Source organism: Salmo trutta, chromosome 10 (assembly GCF_901001165.1).
Source record: "Salmo trutta chromosome 10, fSalTru1.1, whole genome shotgun sequence".
Lineage (NCBI taxonomy): Eukaryota > Metazoa > Chordata > Actinopteri > Salmoniformes > Salmonidae > Salmo > Salmo trutta.
Window position 1 is genome coordinate 45,808,873 of NC_042966.1, and position 9,085 is coordinate 45,817,957.

At 52.1% G+C, this 9,085-nt stretch overlaps 1 protein-coding gene across 1 annotated transcript; it reads right to left on the bottom strand.

The window, feature by feature from the left end:
• Window positions 1-2,069: 2,069 nt before the first annotated feature.
• Window positions 2,070-6,611, bottom strand: LOC115201772 (foot protein 1 variant 1). The gene is made up of 2 exons (XM_029765661.1): window positions 4,771-6,611; window positions 2,070-4,541 (listed from the first exon to the last, which is right to left on the bottom strand). The coding sequence occupies exons 1-2, from the start codon at window positions 5,396-5,398 to the stop codon at window positions 3,988-3,990; spliced, it is 1,182 nt and encodes a 393-aa protein (XP_029621521.1). The 5' UTR covers window positions 5,399-6,611; the 3' UTR covers window positions 2,070-3,987.
• Window positions 6,612-9,085: the final 2,474 nt, after the last annotated feature.

A 9,085-nucleotide genomic window follows, 5' to 3' on the forward strand; every position in this document is an offset into this window, starting at 1 on the left:
GCCTGGTATACCATGCTGAAGTTGGTTTGGTAGGTGAGCTGTGTGGAGAGGCTGTCCATAGCCTGGTATACCCTGCTAGAGTTGGTTTGGTAGGTGAGCTGTGTGGGGAGGCTGTCCATAGCCTGGTATACCCTAACCTGCTATAGTTGGTTTGGTAGGTGAGCTGTGTGGGGAGGCTGTCCATAGCCTGGTATACCCCAACCTGCTAGAGTTGGTTTGGTAGGTGAGCTGTGTGGGGAGGCTGTCCATAGCCTGGTATACCCTGCTAGAGTTGGTTTGGTAGGTGAGCTGTGTGGGGAGGCTGTCCATAGCCTGGTATACCCTGCTAGAGTTGGTTTGGTAGGTGAGCTGTGTGGGGGAGGCTGTCCATAGCCTGGTATACCCCAACCTGCTAGAGTTGATTTGGTAGGTGAGCTGTGTGGGGAGGCTGTCCATAGCCTGGTATACCCCAACCTGCTAGAGTTGGTTTGGTAGGTGAGCTGTGTGAGGAGGCTGTCCATAGCCTTGGTATACCCCAACCTGCTAGAGTTGGTTTGGTAGGTGAGCTGTGTGGGGAGGCTGTCCATAGCCTGGTATACCCTGCTAGAGTTGGTTTGGTAGGTGAGCTGTGTGGGGAGGCTGTCCATAGCCTGGTATACCCCAACCTGCTAGAGTTGGTTTGGTAGGTGAGCTGTGTGGGGAGGCTGTCCATAGCCTGGTATACCCTGCTAGAGTTGGTTTGGTAGGTGAGCTGTGTGGGGAGGCTGTCCATAGCCTGGTATACCCAACCTGCTATAGGAGGGAACACAGTACCACCGACACGGCCCGCTACCAAGGACTGTGGGCTCTCCTTCTCCGTGGCCGATGTAAGACATTAACCCTTGCAAGGCTGCCGGCCCAGACGGCGTCCTCAGAGCATGCGCAGACCAGCTGGCTGGAGTGTTTACGGACATATTCAATCTCTCCTTATCCCAGTCTGCTGTCCCCACATGCTTCAATATGTCCACCATTGTTCCTGTACCCAAGAAAGCTAAGGCAACTGAACTAAATGACTATCGCCCCGTAGCACTCACCTCCGTCATCATGAAGTGCTTTGAGAGGCTAGCCAAGGACCATATCACCTCTACCTTAACTGACACCCTTAACCCACTTCAATTTGCTTACCGCCCCAATAGGTCCACAGACGACGCAATCACCACCACACTGCCCTATCACATCTGGACAAGAGGAATACCTATGTCAGAATGCTGTTTATTGACTACAGCTCAGCATTCAACCAGATAACACGACTACAGCTGTGAGTGTTGACCAGATAACACGACTACAGCTGTGAGTGTTGACCAGATAACACGGCTACAGCTGTGAGTGTTGACCAGATAACACGACGACTACAGCTGTGAGTGTTGACCAGATAACACGACTACAGCTGTGAGTGTTGACCAGATAACACGACTACAGCTGTGAGTGTTGACCAGATAACACGACTACAGCTGTGAGTGTTGACCAGATAACACGACTACAGCTGTGAGTGTTGACCAGATAACACGATGACTACAGCTGTGAGTGTTGACCAGATAACACGACTACAGCTGTGAGTGTTGACCAGATAACACGACTACAGCTGTGAGTGTTGACCAGATAACACGACGACTACAGCTGTGAGTGTTGACCAGATAACACGACTACAGCTGTGAGTGTTGACCAGATAACACGATGACTACAGCTGTGAGTGTTGACACCAGATAACACGACGACTACAGCTGTGAGTGTTGACCAGATAACACGACTACAGCTGTGAGTGTTGACCAGATAACACGGCTACAGCTGTGAGTGTTGACCAGATAACACGATGACTACAGCTGTGAGTGTTGACCAGATAACACGACGACTACAGCTGTGAGTATTGACCAGATAACACGACTACAGCTGTGAGTGTTGACCAGATAACACGACTACAGCTGTGAGTGTTGACCAGATAACACGGCTACAGCTGTGAGTGTTGACCAGATAACACGACTACAGCTGTGAGTGTTGACCAGATAATACGGCAGGTGTAACGTTTCGATCAGACCAAAGACAATACAACGAAGTTCACAAACTATGGCATTTATTTGAAACAGAGGCTTATTTTTTTGCTTACATTTGTACAATAAATTAATTACAATAAATGAATACTCATCCTGTAATGTGCTGTATAAATAAATACAGTACTTTCTTTATGCTTAATCACACTTTCTCGCTCGCTGTCCCAGACCGTTCCATAGAGGTCCAGAAAACTGTACAGGGACAAGTTGGAAAACATATTTTCAAAACCACTAAACCCAGAGAGCAAAATTGTTTGAAAAAACGTCATCAAAAATATGTATTTTCAAAGTCTTGTGCCTATAGGGGATACTTCTCGTAGAAGATCAAGCTAGCGGAAAAACGAAACAAAAACGAACGAATAAGCCGAGGCAAAGAAAACAAACAGTCTAGAAAAAAACTCAGAACAACAAAACTAATGAAACCAAATTAACCTAAACATCCCAAATGATAACCTATTCCCTATATGGTGCACTTCTTTTAACCAGGTCACACTGGGCACTACATAGGGAATAGGGCGCCATTTGGGATGAAGCCCTTGTCTTCCAATGAGGACCAGAATGAGATTTAAAGGGAAAACAAAATACATACTTTGACACCCTCCTCACTATGTACACTGATGAAACTACATGTTAAAACAGTATAACTGCCTGTACAGAAAAGTACATTATCATTATGAACAGTGCAAGATATTCAATAGCTTGACTCAAAACACTCTTCTTCTCAATATACAAATGTATAACAAAAGCATACAATTCCAAACAAACATCCCTTCAGGGTATAATACAGGAGGGTTCTATCACAGGAGGGTTGTATCAGGGTATAATACAGGAGGGTTATATCACAGGAGGGTTCTATCAGGGTATAATACAGGAGGGTTCTATCACAGGAGGGTTCTATCACAGGAGGGTTCTATCAGGGTATAATACAGGAGGCATCTATCAGGGTATAATACAGGAGGGTTCTATCACAGGAGGGTTCTATCAGGGTATAATACAGGAGGTTTCTATCACAGGAGGGTTCTATCACAGGAGGGTTCTATCAGGGTATAATACAGGAGGGTTATATCACAGGAGGGTTCTATCAGGGTATAATACAGGAGGGTTCTATCACAGGAGGGTTCTATCACAGGAGGGGTCTATCAGGGTATAATACAGGAGGCATCTATCCGGGTATAATACAGGAGGGTTCTATCACAGGAGGGTTCTATCAGGGTATAATACAGGAGGGTTCTATCACAGGAGGGTCTATCACAGGAGGGTTCTATCAGGGTATAATACAGGAGGGTTCTATCAGGGTATAATACAGGAGGGTTCTATCACAGGAGGGTTCTATCAGGGTATAATACAGGAGGGTTCTATCACAGGAGGGTTCTATCAGGGTATAACACAGGAGGGTCCTATCAGGGTATAATACAGTAGGGTCCTATCACAGGAGGGTTCTATCAGGGTATAATACAGGAGGGTTCTATCAGGGTATAAAACAGGAGGAGTGTATCAGGGTATAATACAGGAGGGTTCTATCACAGGAGGGTCCTATCACAGGAGGGGTCTATCAGGGTATAATACAGGAGGGTTCTATCAGGGTATAATACAGGAGGGTTCTATCACAGGAGGGTTCTATCAGGGTATAATACAGGAGGGTTATATCAGGGTATAATACAGGAGGGTTCTATCACAGGGGGGTTCTATCACAGGAGGGTTCTATCAGGGTACAATACAGGAGGGTTCTATCAGGGTATAATACAGGAGGGTTCTATCACAGGAGGGTTCTATCAGGGTATAATACAGGAGGGTTCTATCATAGGAGGGTTCTATCAGGGTATAATACAGGAGGGTTCTATCAGGGTATAATACAGGAGGGTTCTATCAGGGTATAATACAGGAGGGTCCTATGCAAATGGCAACCTGCTCCTTTGATAGTGCACTACTTTTGACCAGGGGATAGGGAGCCTGTTGACCAGGGGATAGGGAGACTTTTGGCCAGGGGATAGGGAGCCTTTTGACCAGGGGATAGGGAGCCTTTTGACCAGGGGATAGGGAGCCTTTTGACCAGGGGATAGGGAGCCTTTTGACCAGGGGATAGGGAGCCCTTTGACCAGGGGATAGGGAGCCCGTTGACCAGGGGATAGGGAGCCCTTTGACCAGGGGATAGGGAGCCTGTTGACCAGGGGATAGGGAGCCCTTTGACCAGGGGATAGGAAGCCTGTTGACCAGGGGATAGGGAGCCTTTTGACCAGGGGATAGGGAGCCTGTTGACCGGGGATAGGGAGCCTGTTGACCAGGGGATAGGGAGCCTGTTGACCAGGGGATAGGGAGCCCTTTGACCAGGGGATAGGAAGCCTGTTGACCAGGGGATAGGGAGCCTTTTGACCAGGGGATAGGGAGCCTGTTGACCAGGGGATAGGGAGCCCTTTGACCAGGGGATAGGGAGCCTTTTGACCAGGGGATAGGGAGCCTGTTGACCAGGGGATAGGGAGCCTGTTGACCGGGGATAGGAAGCCTGTTGATCAGGGGATAGGGAGCCTTTTGACCAGGGGATAGGGAGCGTTTTGACCAGGGGATAGGGAGCCTGTTGACCAGGGGATAGGGAGACTTTTGACCAGGGGATAGGGAGCCTTTTGACTAGGGGATAGGTAGCCTTTTGACTAGGGGATAGGGAGCCTTTTGACCAGGGAATAGGGAGCCTTTCGAATAAGGAATAGGGAGCCTGTTGACCAGGGGATAGGGAGCCTGTTGACCAGGGGATAGGGAGCCTTTTGACCAGGGGATAGGGAGCCTGTTGACCAGGAGATAGGGAGCCTTTTGGCCAAGGGATAGGGAGACTGTTTACCAGGGGTTAGGGAGCCTTTTGACCAGGGGATAGGGAGCCTTTTGACCAGGGGATAGGGAGCCTGTTGACCAGGGGATAGGGAGCCCTTTGACCAGGGGATAGGGAGACTTTTGACCAGGGGATAGGAAGCCCTTTGACCAGGGGATAGGGAGCCTTTTGACCAGGGGTAGGGAGCCTTTGACCAGGGGGTAGGGAGCCTTTTGACCAGGGGGTAGGGAGCCTTTTGACCAGGGGAGAGGGAGCCTTTTGGCCAGGGGATAGGGAGACTGTTGACCAGGGGATAGGGAGCCTTTTGGCCAGGGGATAGGGAGCCTGTTGACCAGGGAATAGGGAGCCTTTTGACCAGGGAATAGGGAGCCTTTTGACCAGGGAATAGGGAGCCTTTTGACCAGGGGATAGGGAGCCTTTTGACCAGGGGATAGGGAGCCTTTTGACCAGGGGATAGGGAGCCTTTTGACCAGGGAATAGGGAGCCTTTTGACCAGGGAATAGGGAGCCTTTTGCATAAGGAATAGGGAGCCTTTGACCAGGGGATAGGGAGCCTTTTGACCAGGGAATAGGGAGCCTTTCGAAAAAGGAATAGGGAGCCTGTTGACCAGGGGATAGGGAGCCTGTTGACCAGGGGATAGGGAGCCTTTTGACCAGGGGATAGGGAGACTGTTGACCAGGAGATAGGGAGCCTTTTGGCCAAGGGATAGGGAGACTGTTGACCAGGGGATAGGGAGCCTTTTGGCCAGGGGTTAGGGAGCCTTTTGACCAGGGGATAGGGAGCCCTTTGACCAGGGGATAGGGAGCCTTTTGACCAGGGGATAGGGAGCCTGTTGACCAGGGGATAGGGAGCCCTTTGACCAGGGGAGAGGGAGCCTGTTGACCAGGGGATAGGGAGCCTTTTGACCAGGGGAGAGGGAGCCTTTTGACCAGGGGAGAGGGAGCCTTTTGGCCAGGGGATAGGGAGCCTTTTGGCCAGGGGATAGGGAGCCTTTTGACCAGGAGATAGGGAGCCTTTTGACCAGGAGATAGGGAGCCTGTTGACCAGGAGATAGGGAGCCTTTTGGCCAAGGGATAGGGAGACTGTTTACCAGGGGTTAGGGAGCCTTTTGACCAGGGGATAGGGAGACTGTTGACCAGGGGATAGGGAGCCTTTTGACCAGGGGATAGGGAGCCTTTTGGCCAGGGGATAGGGAGCCTGTTGACCAGGGGATAGGGAGACTTTCGACCAGGGGAGAGGGAGCCTTTTGACCAGGGGAGAGGGAGCCTGTTGACCAGGGGATAGGGAGCCTTTTGACCAAGGGATAGGGAGCCTTTTGGCCAGGGGATAGGGAGCCTGTTGACCAGGGGATAGGGAGACTTTTGACCAGGGGATAGGGAGCCTTTGACCAGGGGGTAGGGAGCCTATTGGCCAGGGGATAGGGAGCCTTTTGACCAAGGGATAGGGAGCCTTTTGGCCAAGGGATAGGGAGCCTTTTTCAAATGCAACCAAAGGGAGTCTGAAATAATGATTGTCACCATTATCCTCGCCAGAGTAGAGAACAGAACCAGAACATGATTATCTGTTGGTGGTAGGAGTGAGAGGGTGAAGAGTATATTAAAACAACATGATAACAGTCCTTGTGACAGTGTCAATATGAAGAGCGGGGCTGCTCAACCTTGTGGACTGGCTGTGACACTATGAAGAGGGGGGCTGCTCCACCTTGTGGACTGGCTGTGACACTATGAAGAGGGGCGCTGCTCCACCTTGTGGACTGGCTGTGACACTATGAAGAGGGGGGCTGCTCCACCTTGTGGACTGGCTGTGACACTATGAAGAGGGGAGCTGCTCCACCTTGTGGACTGGCTGTGTCACTATGAAGAGGGGGGCTGCTCCACCTTGTGGACTGGCTGTGTCACTATGAAGAGGGGGGCTGCTCCACCTTGTGGACTGGCTGTGTCAATATGAAGAGGGGGGCTGCTCCACCTTGTGGACTGGATGTGTCAATACGAAAAGGGGGGCTGCTCCACCTTGTGGACTGGCTGTGTCACTATGAAGAGGGGGGCTGCTCCACCTTGTGGACTGGCTGTGTCACGATGAAGAGGGGGGCTGCTCCACCTTGTGGACTGGCTGTGACACTATGAAGAGCGGGGCTGCTCCACCTTGTGGACTGGCTGTGTCACTATGAAAAGGGGGGCTGCTCCACCTTGTGGACTGGCTGTGTCACTATGAAGAGGGGGGCTGCTCCACCTTGTGGACTGGCTGTGTCACTATGAAGAGGGGGGCTGCTCCACCTTGTGGACTGGCTGTGTCACTATGAAGAGCGGGGCTGCTCCACCTTGTGGACTGGCTGTGTCACTATGAAGAGGGGGCTGCTCCACCTTGTGGACTGGCTGTGTCACTATGAAGAGTGGGGCTGCTCCACCTTGTGGACTGGCTGTGTTATTATGAAAAGGGGGGCTGCTCCACCTTGTGGACTGGCTGTGTCACTATGAAAAGGGGGGCTGCTCCACCTTGTGGACTGGCTGTGTCACTATGAAAAGGGAGGCTGCTCCACCTTGTGGACTGGCTGTGTCACTATGAAAAGGGAGGCTGCTCCACCTTGTGGACTGGCTGTGACACTATGAAGAGCGGGGCTGCTCCACCTTGTGGACTGGCTGTGTCACTATGAAGAGCGGAGCTGCTCCACCTTGTAGACTGGCTGTGTCACTATGAAGAAGGGGGCTGCTCCACCTTGTGGACTGGCTGTGTCAATATGAAAAGGGGGGCTGCTCCACCTTGTGGAATGGCTGTGTCACTATGAAAAGGGGGGCTGCTCCACCTTGTGGACTGGCTGTGTCACTATGAAGAGGGGGGCTGCTCCACCTTGTGGACTGGCTGTGTCACTATGAAAAGGGGGGCTGCTCCACCTTGTGGACTGGCTGTGTCACTATGAAGAGCGGGGCTGCTCCACCTTGTGGACTGGCTGTGTCACTATGAAGAGGGGGGCTGCTCCACCTTGTGGACTGGCTGTGACACTATGAAGAGCGGGGCTGCTCCACCTTGTGGACTGGCTGTGTCACTATGAAGAGTAGGGCTGCTCCATCTTGTGGACTGGCTGTGTCACTATGAAGAGGGGGGCTACTCCACCTTGTGGACTGGCTCTGTCACTATGAAGAGAGGGGCTGCTCCACCTTGTGGACTGGCTGTGTCACTATGAAAAGGGGGGCTGCTCCACCTTGTGGACTGGCTGTGTCACTATGAAAAAGGAGGCCGCTCCACCTTGTGGACTGGCTGTGACACTATGAAGAGCGGGGCTTCTTCACCTTGTAGACTGGCTGTGTCACTATGAAGAGCAGGACTGCTCCACCTTGTGGACTGGCTGTGTCACTATGAAAAGGGGGGATGCTCCACCTTGTGGACTGGCTGTGTCACTATGAAGAGCGGGGCTGCTCCACCTTGTGGACTGGCTGTGTCACTATGAAGAGGGGGCTGCTCCACCTTGTGGACTGGCTGTGTCACTATGAAAAGGGGGGCTGCTCCACCTTGTGGACTGGCTGTGTCACTATGAAGAGGGGGGCTGCTCCACCTTGTGGACTGGCTGTGTCACTATGAAGAGGGGGGCTGCTCCACCTTGTGGACTGGCTGTGTCAATATGAAGAGGGGGGCTGCTCCACCTTGTGGACTGGCTGTGTCACTATGAAGAGGGGGGAGCTCCACCTTGTGGACTGGCTGTGTCAATACGAAGAGGGGGGCTGCTCCACCTTGTGGACTGGCTGTGTCACTATGAAGAGGGGGGCTGCTCCACCTTGTGGACTGGCTGTGTAACTATGAAAAGGGGGGCTGCTCCACCTTGTGGACTGGCTGTGTCACTATGAAGAGGGGGGCTGCTCCACCTTGTGGATTGGCTGTGTCACTATGAAGAGGGGGGCTGCTCCACCTTGTGGACTGGCTGTGTCACTATGAAAAGGGAGGCTGCTCCACCTTGTGGACTGGCTGTGACACTATGAAGAGCGGGGCTGCTCCACCTTGTGGACTGGCTGTGTCACTATGAAGAGCGGAGCTGCTCCACCTTGTAGACTGGCTGTGTCACTATGAAGAAGGGGGCTGCTCCACCTTGTGGACTGGCTGTGTCACTATGAAGAAGGGGGCTGCTCCACCTTGTGGACTGGCTGTGTCAATATGAAAAGGGGGGCTGCTCCACCTTGTGGAATGGCTGTGTCACTATGAAAAGGGGGGCTGCTCC

Bases quoted from the DNA above. Each gene is read 5' to 3' on its own strand.
- LOC115201772 (XM_029765661.1), bottom strand. From the start codon at position 5,398: ATGCAAAAGGCTCCCTATTCCCTGGTCAAAAGGCTCCCTATTCCCTGG. The intron at 4,542-4,770 runs GCTCCCTATTCC...CCCGGTCAACAG, and splicing joins CCCTATCCCCTGGTCAACAG to GCTCCCTATCCCCTGGTCAA.